This window comes from Mauremys mutica, chromosome 1 (genome assembly GCF_020497125.1).
Source record: "Mauremys mutica isolate MM-2020 ecotype Southern chromosome 1, ASM2049712v1, whole genome shotgun sequence".
In the NCBI taxonomy this organism is placed as follows: Eukaryota; Metazoa; Chordata; order Testudines; family Geoemydidae; genus Mauremys; species Mauremys mutica.
Window position 1 is genome coordinate 30,775,373 of NC_059072.1, and position 12,814 is coordinate 30,788,186.

At 40.5% G+C, this 12,814-nt stretch overlaps 1 protein-coding gene across 8 annotated transcripts in view; it reads left to right on the forward strand.

Moving 5' to 3' along the window:
• KIF21A (kinesin family member 21A) overlaps positions 1-12,814 on the forward strand; it is a 154,526-nt gene that overhangs the window by 44,704 nt on the left and 97,008 nt on the right. For all 8 annotated transcript variants that reach the window (XM_045031605.1, XM_045031623.1, XM_045031627.1 and 5 more), the window contains exons 4-5: positions 9,586-9,735; positions 11,214-11,348. In XM_045031605.1, the coding sequence (XP_044887540.1) occupies positions 9,586-9,735; positions 11,214-11,348 (285 nt within the window). The remainder of the gene's footprint in view (positions 1-9,585; positions 9,736-11,213; positions 11,349-12,814) is intronic.

The following is a 12,814-nucleotide window of genomic DNA, read 5'->3' on the forward strand; positions in this document are numbered from 1 at the left end:
ATATCTACTTATTCAGTAGTTTTTCTCATGTAATATATTTTTAATTTATTATTTTGCTATTTCCCTTTAGTATTTGATTTGGCTCTTGAATTTATAAAAAGAGACTTTACAATCTAATTCTAATTCATTCTTTTTCCAGCAGGTAGTAAATTATTTTTGGCAGGTCCATTTACAATGTACTTTGAATAGAAAACATTTTTTATACATACATATTTAAAGCAGTCATATCCCTTTATGTACCATTTGTGTGGTCATGGGAACAATCACATAATCACCTTTTTTAAAGTTATGGAATAAACTGCAAAATATGAAATAAATTGCATTTACTTTGTGCTTCTGAACAGTAATCTGCTCTCTGCCCATTCATTTAACTATGCCAAGAATATCTCTAATATTCCAGTGCTGTTGGTAGGCTTGTTACAGCCATCATTCAAAAGCTGACTGACTTAAAAATATTTCTTTCCCTAGTTCCTGGCAATATTGAAAATTTGAAGATCTCTTCGCTGTAACTGTAAGGTCCTCTGGCAGCTCCTTTGCTATTTAGCCCACCCAGGATTGGGTCCTCAAGTTACTGCCTAGCTGTGGGCTGGTCTACACTACGGGGGAAAATCGATCTAAGATACGCAACCTCAGCTACGTGAATAACGTAGCTGAAGTCGAAGTATCTTATATCGAATTACCTACCGTCCTCACGGCGCGGGATCGATGTCCGCGGCTCCCCATGTCGACTCCGCTACTGCCGTTCGGGTTGGTGGAGTTCCGGAGTCGACAGGAGCGCGTTCGGGGATCGATATATCGCGTCTAGATGAGACGCGATATATCGATCCCCGAGAAATCAATTGCTACCCGCCGATACGGCGGGTAGTGAAGACATACCCTGTGACCAGCATCATGGTTACAGGAATAGCTGCTCCTCTGTCCCCTCTGTGGTCTCTGAGTGCACCTGCCCCCACCTATCCCAGATGCCAGGCCTTGTGATTTTACCTATGTTGGAGAGGAATTTGACAATTTTCTCTCTTTGACTGGGCCCTGGGCTACAGTACCCTGCATATCAAAGGTTCTTTCCTGCAGGTCCAAATGAGTTCTAGCACCGGTGGTTCTTCCCTTCAGGAGTCTATGATCAGTGGTATACAGTGACACAACAACCTTCTTAAAACCAAAGTATTGTTTATTTATCAGCCAGAAGAAAGCATTAGATAAGAGAGACATGCACACAGACAGTTTCTCTAAAGTCTTACCATCCCCTGATGGTAACCTAGGCAGGCCTAACTTCTTTAGACATCCCCAGCAGAGTGTTGTGTGTCTGTCTGACTCTCCTGAATAGAGTGTGTTCTTTTTTTAATCCTACTACAATTCTTTTTCTTTCCTGTTCATGGGCCTTTTCTGGTCCTGGAATTGTCTTTTAACCCTGAAGTGTTTGCTGAGGAGTGGCTTATCTTGAGCCATTCTTTTCCCTTCCTGCAAAATGCATTGTATAAACCATGGAACGCATTGAATTTCTGCATATGGATCTGCCTTTAAACATATGAGGGGTAGGGTAAGCCGCTTCCGGGTTGCCCTTTGCCCTGCATCCAGTGAAAGCCCACCCCTGTGCTGTGAAAGCAATTCATATGGAGTTGTAGAGGCAGCTGTTGGTAGAAGAAGCCCTGACAGCATGGTTCCACATATGGGATGTTTCCTGGGAGCTGGAGTTTAAGAAGTCTGAAACCTGTGGCTATTGACTTCTGACTCTATACATTAAGATTTGTGGCCTCTACAAACTACAGACTTATCATAGGCTAAAACAGAATATATCTAGTAACTCCAATATTAAACTAGCCCGCATTCCCCAAAAATATCCAAAGGGGCCAGCCCTATTGAGGCTGGCAGAATACAACAAATGTGCAGTATCTAAGACATGCCACTTTTGGGATACAAAATCGCAACAAATACTTAAGTGTTTTGACAAAGTGAACAACTCTGATATAGTTTTTGGTACTTATCTTATATCACTTAACTCATAAATGGTCGAAAGGATTTTCACATGTTTCTGGAAATATTCTTCTCTTTGCTAGGACTAAAATGGAAAGCTTTGACCCCAAGAAATTTTCCAAAGGTTGTAAGTAAGTGAGTATAAGCAGGTTATAAGCAGGTGATAGAAAACTCCATATGATATAGTCTTTAAGTATTACATTTGCTAATGGAAAATCATTCCTTTAATAGATCATTTATCTATGCTAATTAGATGCAAAATCATTTTTCAGTCTTATTTTATGCTAGATGTTTCTTTTTAATGTAAAATTTATAAATTATAAAATGTAATTTATAAAATAAACTAAAAAGTGTTTTCCTTACCTGTTCTTGCACAAATTACATAACTTGCCTATGAGCTTTTCCTGAACAAAGGTATTCAGTTGCTCCTGGTCAAATATTTCTGCACTTGACAGGTCTTCCTGAATTGCTTCTGTGGACCAATCCTTCATTGCAATGTTTTGCAGTGTGTTGGAGTCCGGCTCACTAGTGAATAATTTGAATCTTTTTTTTTAAAATGTTTTTAACACTTTATTTTCATCAACATGATCACATTGTTTTCATGCTCTTGTGGATTAATCGCAAGTCATTTGATCAAGTCCAAGACTAAACAGTTTATTAGTTTGGGCTGAAATTTGGGCATGTAGGTTATAGGAGAGCCCATCTGCTGAGTGCTGAGGCTGTTCTTGTGATACCTATAATTCAGCCTCCTCTTTTACCAGTGGCATCGAGCCTTTCTTGGTAGTGGTCCTGATCTATCTGATTGAAATGTTTTGTTTCATTAATATCAGTTTATCTGGGAATTTGGCCTACTGTACAACTCTGCTTCTGTGTAAGAGGGAGGGAGGGCTAATATGGTTACAATATGGGCCAATGTCACCTGTCCCCTCTCTCGCTTAGTAATACCGTGACACTGGACTGGGGACGCTTAAGGCCAGTGGCATTCGTGCTCCTTCCCCCATTCCTACACTCCCAAAACTTACTAGTTTGCAAATCTTGTGAGTCTACACTGGATCTACAGATAATGTAATTGTTAAATTTTTGGAGGACGTATCCATGTTCTCCCACTTTTTAAAAAAAAAAAAATCCCCCATATTGCTAAACTACAAAATCTGGTACTGCACAGTGGTTCTCCCTGTCACTAGTGCATGTTGAGAAAGTTCTATTGTAAATTGTAGGAATGTGTGTATTGTTTAATTCGGTATTTTATTGCTGGAATCTATCTAAATCTTTTAAGCTCCACTCATCACCATGGCTTCTGAGTAAAAAGCTGCTTGTTTGTACAAGATGTCCTAAGTAACTTTAAAACATGTGACTGAAGTTTAACAGACCTTACTGTGTTGTTGGACTTGCATGCTTTTGCCACTGTTCATTTTAGGCACAAATTTTAAACTCTCTGGCTAATGTTTGACTAGAAGAATAATGCACAATGAATAGTGCAAATGCTAAAACTGTTCTCTTCACAATGGATTTGGACTTTACTTTCTAATTGTTTTGAGACTTGCAGTTGCTCTACTTCAGCTTGGATAGTAGCAGCATGAGCAGTGACAAAACCTTAAGAGAATATTTACTGGATTTCAAGAGTTTGTGCAGCATATAATACTACAAACATTACTGTGACTGTTGTAATCCCCAAATATTGTTCTGTAACTAAACAATGCAGTGGAAACTATAGATACAATTAGTTGATATGCTTCTGTATCCTACGTTAAAACCATGGTAACTCTGCCCTACTTCCTCTCATATCTTTGAACACTTAGGGCTGGTCTACACTGGGAGGGGGTATCGATCTAAGATACGCAACTTCAGCTACGTGAATAGTGTAGCTGAAGTCGAAGTATCTTAGATTGATTTACCTCAGGTCCTCATGGCGCGGGATCGACGTCCGCGGCTCCCCGTGTTGACTCCGCTACCGCCGCTCGCTCCGGTGGAGTTCCGGAGTCGATGGGAGCGCGTTCGGGGATCGATATATTGTGTCTAGATGAGATGAGATATATCGATCCCCAAAAAATTGATTGCTACCCACCGATTCGGTGGGTAGTCTGGACGTACCCTTAGTCTAAAATGGCTACCTTCTGATAATTGAAAATTGCTTCTTGTCCTTGATACGAGCTGTTGACCTACACTCAGTGCCAATCAAAGGGGGTCCAAGCTCAAAGGGGGCCTCAAATTTAGACACTAGTTAATTTTTTGGCATTTGATAAGTTTTGCAACTTGTTTCTATGCGCATCCCTATTGGACCAACATGTGACACTCTCAGCTTAGAGCTGCAAATTTAAGCAAATTAGAGATGTGATTTGGTAAAAGACATAATTTTTTGTTAACTGATATAGATTTTGTCATATTAAAGAGTTTAAAATGTTCATAAATATTAATAAAAATATATCGGTTCTGATGGCACAAGATTAGACTGTGATGAACGTGTCCTCTCAGATCAGCTGATTATATAAACAGACCACTACTAGTGGCTGGTGCTGGATCAAGTGCATGCTGAAAGGTAGAGAATTGTTACGTTTTAGTGTCTTTATAGTTTTATGTCTCGTTGACTAAGGAATTATTTATGTGTGAGAATCCCTCATTATTATCTTCATATGGTGGCTAAAAGAGGTGACTGGTTGGTTGTTTGGTTGAGCTCTAACTTGGCAGGTTGGCCATCATCATAGGCTTTCGTAGTGTATAGGGCCAGATTCAAGGTGAAAATTTGTGAGGACAACCTTGTACAGTGAATTTCGTGAGGGCACACGTTTAAAATGTTTTGGACATTATCCCTCTGTCTGTATCCGTGTCTGTGTTTACTGTATATATGTCATCCCTTTGTCTTCAGCTCAGCCTGTTACATTATATTGTGCGTGCTTGAGTTTTGATTCAGTGAAAAGGATAATAACCTGTCTGACTGTTTCATTTTGTGTTCTTAATTAGTATTCCTTCGTATAAGTCTTTTCACCATTTGTATACATGTTTACAGTAGAAGATTTCCAGTGTAGATATTCTACTTATTTACAGTAGAATATTTCAAGTGTCAATAGGCTACACATTGACCAGATCGATCACTTTGAAGAGGAGATTTGAAAGTGGTACAAGCAAGAGATAGCGAAAACAACTTAGTGAAGCAGCAGCTAAGAGCTCAAAGCCAATAACTTCGTTTCTCAAACCGCTGGAAAACACACCTTACCCAACAAACAATGCTACAGATAATGAAAACTCTGCAACCACAACAGGTGATATTTCAATGCCAATACCTTAACATGAGGACAGTAGTCAAGAAGGAAATGTGCCAACAGTAACAGATGCAGCAGAAGATCCTGTGTACGATCAATAAACTCAGTAACCACAGGAAGATGTAGATCTTAACGCAGCAAGAGCAATTCATGAGTACTACAGGTTTGACTGTGACTGACATTGGAATTATTAACAAGAGCAATGCTGCCCAAGTGCAATCTTTTCTTCAAATTAATTGTTTTGAAATTCCAAGTAACATTCCACGAGATGCTGATGATCATGCTTTCCCTACTCATCTACTGACAAAAACTCTTCCAGATGAGACCTGCACAAGAGGCTGGATATGCTAGAGTACGGAAAAAACAATCTTAGTACTGTGCACCCTGCTTCATTTTGAACAAAAGTGCTGCAAATGCATCAGTTCTCTCTGATCAATCAGGATGGAGCATCAACAGAGGTTGGAGGAAGTTGAAAGACTGAATACCATCACATGAGAGTTCAGTGTCACACAAAGAAAACTATGTTGCATGGAAATCAGCCAGTAGGGCAGCATCAGCTGAAAGTTCAGTTGAGAATTTACTCTTGACTGAACTCTCTACAGAAATTAATAACTGAAAAAAACTTCTTGAGCGCATCCTGAATGTCATCCTTTTTCTTTCTGAGCGGGGATTGGCTTTCTTTGGTTCCAGTCAACTTGCTGGTGATCATGCAAATGGAAACTTTCTAGGCATAGTATCAGAGGGGTAGCCGTGTTAGTCTGGATCTGTAAAAGCATCAAAGAGTCCTGTGGCACCTTATAGACTAACAGACGTTTTGGAGCATGAGCTTTCGTGGGTGAATACCCACTTCGTCGGATGCGTCCGACGAAGTGGGTATTCACCCACGAAAGCTCATGCTCCAAAACGTCTGTTAGTCTATAAGGTGCCACAGGACTCTTTGATGCTTTTCTAGGCATAGTTTAGCTCCTCAGCAAATATGACCCACTTTTATCAGAGCATGTTAAATGAGAATGATAAGAGAGTCAAAAGCACGTGCAAGTTGATTATCTTTCCACACACATACAAAACGAGTTTATTGAGCAATGTGGGTCATTCGTATAAACAACAATTCTTGATGAGATTCAAAATGCCAAGTATTTTTCAGGTTTCAGAGTAGCAGCCGTGTTAGTCTGTATCCGCAAAAAGAACAGGAGTACTTGTGGCACCTTAAAGACTAACAAATTTATTTTAGCATGAGCTTTCGTGAGCTACAGCTCATGCTAAAATAAATTTGTTAGTCTTTAAGGTGCCACAAGTATTTTTCAGTCATTGTTGATTCCACTCCAGATACTTCTCACAAGGAACAGACTGTAATGGTTATTCGATATGTTAAGATTGTAGACCGCTCAAAATTTTCAATTGAAGAAAGGTTTATTTTGTTTGATAATTTTACGAGAAAAACTGGAGAAGAAATTGCTGCTCAAGTACCAGCAATTCTAGAAGGTTTTCAGTTAGATTTTCAAGTCTGCATTGGTCAAACCTATGATAATGGATCTAATATGGCTGGGAAGTACAAAGGTGTACAAGCAGTTCTGCTTGAATGTAATTCAAACTGTATTTTCTCCAGCTGTGGAAACCATACTCTAAACCTTGTAGGCGTTGACTGTGCTGAATCATGCAAGGAGGCAATTACTTACTTTGGAACTGTTCAGCAAATGTACAATCTCTTCAGTAGCAGTCCACAAAGCTGGGAGATTCTGAAGCAATATCTTCCTGTTTCACTGCATGGGATGTCCAAAATTAGATGGTCTGCATGGATTGATGGTGTTCAACCAGTTGCACAGCATTTGAATTGAGTTAGAAAGGCTTTAAATGAGCTTGAATCTCTCAATCTCACTGCACAGGCTCAAACTGAACTTCAGTCTATTCAGAAGCACATGTCCAAATTTGAATGCATTCTGATATCGTCTTTGTGGGTGAAGCTACTTACAATGATCCACCAAACTAATCTGGTAATTGAAGCACGCAATGCTACACTTGATGTTGAGAGGGATAACATTGAAAGTCTTATCAATTACATTCAACAGATTCATGAACAACGGGATGTGATCCTGACAGAGTCCAAATTAGTAGCACAGAATATTGGTATTCCATCTGAGTTCTCCACCAATTGCAACCTACCTACTGAATTCGATTCCGAGGAGCATTATAGGGTCAGTGTCTTCCTTGTCATCACTGACTCTATTCAATCAGGTCTTATACATCGATTTGAGTCCCTGCGACTAATTTGTACCCTTTTTGGGTTTCTTTGGCAGTTCAACAGACTGAGTAATGAAGATCAACTTTCTGCAGCTGAACAATTTCAGCAACAGTACAACAAAGAAATCTCAAGAGATCTCAGTGACGAGGTCATCTTCCTCAAACAAATATATTCAACACACTTTAAATTGGATTGCAAGCCAAAGGAATTGCTTCAAGAAATACTCGAACTTGGACTCTCTGGGATGTTTCCTAATATCCCAATTGCATTGCGTATTTTTGTCAGTTTGCCTGCAACAGTGACTTCAGGTGAATGCACCTTCAACGTGTTGAAACAAGTTAAGAACTATCACCGTTCAACTATGGGACAAGAGCTTTTGAATGGGCTTGCCATGCTTAATACCAACTGTGACATTGCATGAAAGCTAGATTTTTTCCTCAGTAATTAGTACATTGATTTGCACAGGAAAAGGCTAGAAAAACATTTGTTAAATAAAAAAATATTCAAATTATGTCTCACTCTTTTTTTTGGTGCCTTATTTTGTTTTCATACGCCTTTTTTATTTTTATTTTTTTTAAATTATGGCTAGGGCCTCAAAAACTGGAAGGGACCTGGGCCTCTCTGGATCTCTGAGAGGGCCTGCCTACACTTAAAAAAATCCCACATGTGCTAAGAAACTAGTATGTCAAGCCTACAACTAGAAATAAAAATGTTACTTCTGCCTAATTTGTCTTGCAAAAGCCACTGCATGGGATTTGCATTCCACACTATTCTTTGTGGTAAGTGCATACACAGTAATCTCAGGCACTGTAATTAGGCGCTGAGAACCTTAAAAAACTAAGTTTCTTTTTATTAGGTGCCTAAGTATTGATTTAGAGGCCTAGACTTATTCACCCATATGTTGAAAATTTTGGCTAAGCCAAGTTTTGGTTCTCTCAGGCTGTTGGACAATAGCCTTTTTCTTAATCTGCCTCAGTGATGTGGTTTTTCTTGACTGTAATTCATTATAACAAATATTACTGTTTGTTAATAGTTGCAAATTTGATTAACCATGGTTAAGCAAGTCACTTAACCTTTCTGCCTCAGTTTCCAAATCTTAAACTGGATAATAAAACTTGCCTACTTTACATAAGCTTTTTGAGGTTTAATTAATTAATTTCGAAAAGCACTTTGAGGATGTTTGCTCTCTAAGGGCTAAATATTTTGTGGATATCTAACAGCCTGAAAAATATCCTATATGTGTTGCTTTTATATTAAAGTTGTGACTATAGGTCCCAATTAATATTTGGGCCCATTGTTCTAGGCAATGTACAAAGGTAGAGTAAGAAACAATGCCCCAAAGAGCTTATCTAAATAGACTTTGCCCTACCTACTTTCTAACTTACAACTAGAGTATGACATGTAAGTTCCATGTCAGTTTCACATTGTTATTGTGTGTGGTTGTTTTGGTATTTTTTTATGGAATATTTTTAGATGGGGTGTATTGTTTGTTTTACTTAGATATTATATGTATTCTAGGGCAGTGGTGGGTGAACAGGAAGGGATTAGCCAAAAGTAAAAAACAAAGAAGGGGCATTGAGAGGAGGGAGTTAGATGGGAGTGGGAAGGATAGAGAGGAACATGTCAGGCAAGTGGGATGAGGGACTGAGTGGAAGGAGGGTTGGAGCAAACAGTCAGACAGCAGAGGGGAAGGAATGTCCAAAGTAAAACTATAGAAAGCAGTCTGACATCATCGGTGTCCAAAGGTGCCTTGCACTGAGACTGCTTCTGCAATTGCTCTGCTAGCTTTGACTGCCTTCCCTGGGTTCGCTTCACCCTATAATTTCTCTCTCCCCACCCCTTCCCCCCCTCCCCCCAGACACATGGCTCAAATTGACATTGCTCATATTTCTTAAATTAGATAGTAAAAGTGCACAGATAATTAACCTCCAGTCATTTTTTTGTGTTCACTGATCTCCTAATGCTGTATTTTATACAGTGGCCCTTATGGTAATTATTGATGACTCTCCTATGAGAAGTCAGTTTTAGAATGTTATATAAAGGTAATATGTAGATGTTTTGTTTTTGTTTAGCGTTTATTACCAAAAGTAACATTTTTATGCCTTTTTTTTTTGCTAGCTTTACAATGAAGAAGTTCTTGATCTATTTGATACAACACGTGATATCGATGCAAAAAATAAAAAATCAAATATCAAAATACACGAAGATTCAACTGGAGGAATTTATACAGTAGGAGTTACAACACGAACTGTGAATGGAGAAGCAGAGGTGATAACTGAAAATAAGTTTATATATAACGTATGCATCCCCAGTATAAAAATATGGATTGTCTCTAGTTTGATGGACAAACTTGTTAAACCCTGACTCGTTTATCAATCCTTTCCCCTGCACCCCCCAGTTCTTACTGTAGTCCAAGTTTAACCATTTTCAAACCATAGATGCAGGCAGGGGGTGGTGGTGCTGGTGAGTAGAAAATACCACGGTTTCTAACTTCTGATAAATATAATGAGTAAAAATGTAGGTCTTCTGTTCCATTAGTGACAGAACCTTCTGAAGCTCAGCAATTTAACTTGAGCTTAAAATAGAGCTGAAAACTTTTGTTTCAGACACAGCACTCTTTTATGTCTGTAGATTGATACAAATAGGACCTGCACTTAAGTACGGGGTTGTCTTCACTACCAGTGTAAGTCGACCTAAGTTACACTACTCTAGCTATGTGAATAACGTAGTAGAGTCAACGTAGCTTAGGTCGACTTACCCCAGTGTCTCCACTGCGCTGCATCGATGGGAGCTGCTGTCCAGTTGACTTACCTTACTCTTCCAGGGGAGCTAAAGTACTGGAGTCAACCGGAGAGCGCTCTGCCATCAATTTAGCGAATCTTCACTGGACCTGCTAAATCGATACTCGCTGCATCGATTTCAGCAGCGTCAATCTTCCCAGTAGTGAAGACAAGCCCTAAGGCTTGGTCTACACTGGGAGGGGGGAGATCAATCTAAGTTACACAACTTCAGCTACGTGAAGAATAATAGACCTACTCACTGCGGTGTCTTCATTGCGGTGAGTCGACTGCTGCCGCTCCCCCATCAACTCTGCCTGCCTCTCTCTCCGCGGTGGAGTACAGGAGTTAACGGAAGAGCGCTCGGGGGTCAATTTATCGCACCTAGACTAGATGCGATAAATTGACCCCCCCGCTGGATCGATTGCTGCCCACCAATCCAACAGGTAGTGTAGACATACCTTAAGAAAGAACAGGAGCTGTGTTCATCATAGCTTTATGATGCTAGTGTAATTCCAGCATGCATATGTGTATCCTAGGCCCTATGTATACTACTTTTCCCATGTTAGGAAAGCATTTTTATAATGACTTTTAAAATAATTTTACTGCAATGGTTTTAAAATTCTGTCCCTAAATCTTGTTAGTGCCCGTCTTGGGAAATTGTATTGTAGATGGTGCTCTAGTACACTACTGCTTTAAGTGGTGGAGGGATATCTTCTTGTCTCTCACGGAGGAATATAGCTGTAGAAAGCTCAGAAGAGTGTACTGAGAAGCTACAGTGAAACCACATAACTCTTCAGTCTGCTCATAAGAGTCCATGCAGTTTTCATTTAAAAGCAGCTGAAACATTAGTTGAGCAAGAAAACAATCTATTTATAGCAAGAGCATTTCTAAAGCGCAGGCAGGCAAGTGTAGCAATTCTTGCTCTTTTAAAAAAAATGGAATGTATACATTTTGTCTCTCTTACAGATGATACAGTGTTTGAAGTTGGGTGCTTTATCTCGAACCACGGCCAGTACTCAGATGAATGTTCAAAGCTCACGTTCGCATGCCATCTTCACTATACACTTGTGTCAAACCAGAGTTTGTTCTGCAATTGACACTGTATGTATTACAGATTTACAGTACTTTGCTTTAGTGACAGCTTTTCTGAATGTGAATATCAATTTGTCAGACAACTGTTCTGTGTTTGAATTACATTTAGTAAAAATATCTCACTCATCACCATGCCATTTGCTAGGCACTATGAATAATTTTATCTAATCTGTGCACATGTAACCAACCCCATAGCTGGAGGCAATGGTAGACTTGTCAATTTCATATGTGAATCAGCCACTGTTGGACTGTTTAGCTCCCTCTTCCCTTCCTGTGAGAGAGGCTTTCAGTTGCTATTGGGAGTGGGAAGAGGAGAGGAAGTCCTGCCTATGGCACCTCTTATTGGTTATTCTGCCAGGGAGGCAGATGGGCAACCAATCATAGGGCTCAAATTCGCTAGGAGGCTGGACCTTCTCACTACACTGCAAGGATGGGCTCCAGCCTCAGCCAGAATCATGTAATTGTGAAAAAATAGCAAGAGTTGGCAATACTTTGTAACACAGTGGTCTGGCCTGGGGCCAGCCAGCCCTGTTTTAGGTGGAGCCCCATTTAAGAACTGATTGGGAGCTGGTCGTTCACAGGGTTCCAACCAAGGTGAACCCCCTGTCCCCATAGCTCCCCTCCTGTGAGCAATGGGGGAAGGATGGTTCCTCTGCTCCTTGCCCCCTTTTCTCCCTCCCTGCACCAACTGACCTGGGAATGGGCAGAGAGGGGTGAAGACCCCTTGGAGTTTTCCCCCACTCCTGGAACGGGGAGAGGGGGACCCCAGTGCAGCCCCCCCCGGCTGGGAGAAGGAGGTGAAGAACCACAGAAGGAGAAGAGGTGCAGTTGGGACAGCTGAACTGATGGTGGGGCCGAACAGATGGAGTGAGGGTTGGGGTGCTGAACTGCTGGGCAGTGGCCAGGAAGATATGAGGGTGAGAGCTCCTGCAACAGGGTCCAAAGTCATCATCACTCAATGAATTTGGAAGAGTGGGCAAAACTAATCACACACAAGAGATGTGCAGAAAGAATTCAAAAATCAAAGGACAAACACCTCCTCCCCCCATAGTCTTTTTAAAAAAATTCCCATGATTTTGGGGCGGGCTGAATCATGATTTTTGATCTCTTGAAGTTGACAATACTAGTTAAACATCCTCCTTTCTGGGGGGCTTTAGTAAGATCTTTTGAAGATGTGGTATATGACATTACTGGATCCTGCAACCCAAACTTCAGCTGATTAAAAGGCTCTCTTGTGTTTCTACAGTGCCTAGCATAATGGATTCCTGATCCTAATGGGGACCCCTGGGCACAACTGGAATACAAATAAATAATCAGTTGGGGGCAGGGAAAGCCACAGTTCAGGTTTCAGGTTTTGCTTTTTTCCATAGACAGTAGCTTCTAGAGACCTGTTACTAGGGTAACAGATTTACTCCTTTGGCAGACAGCACAGCAGGTGAAGCCTCTGCTGCCCAGGGAGGGTAGGCAACTGGGAC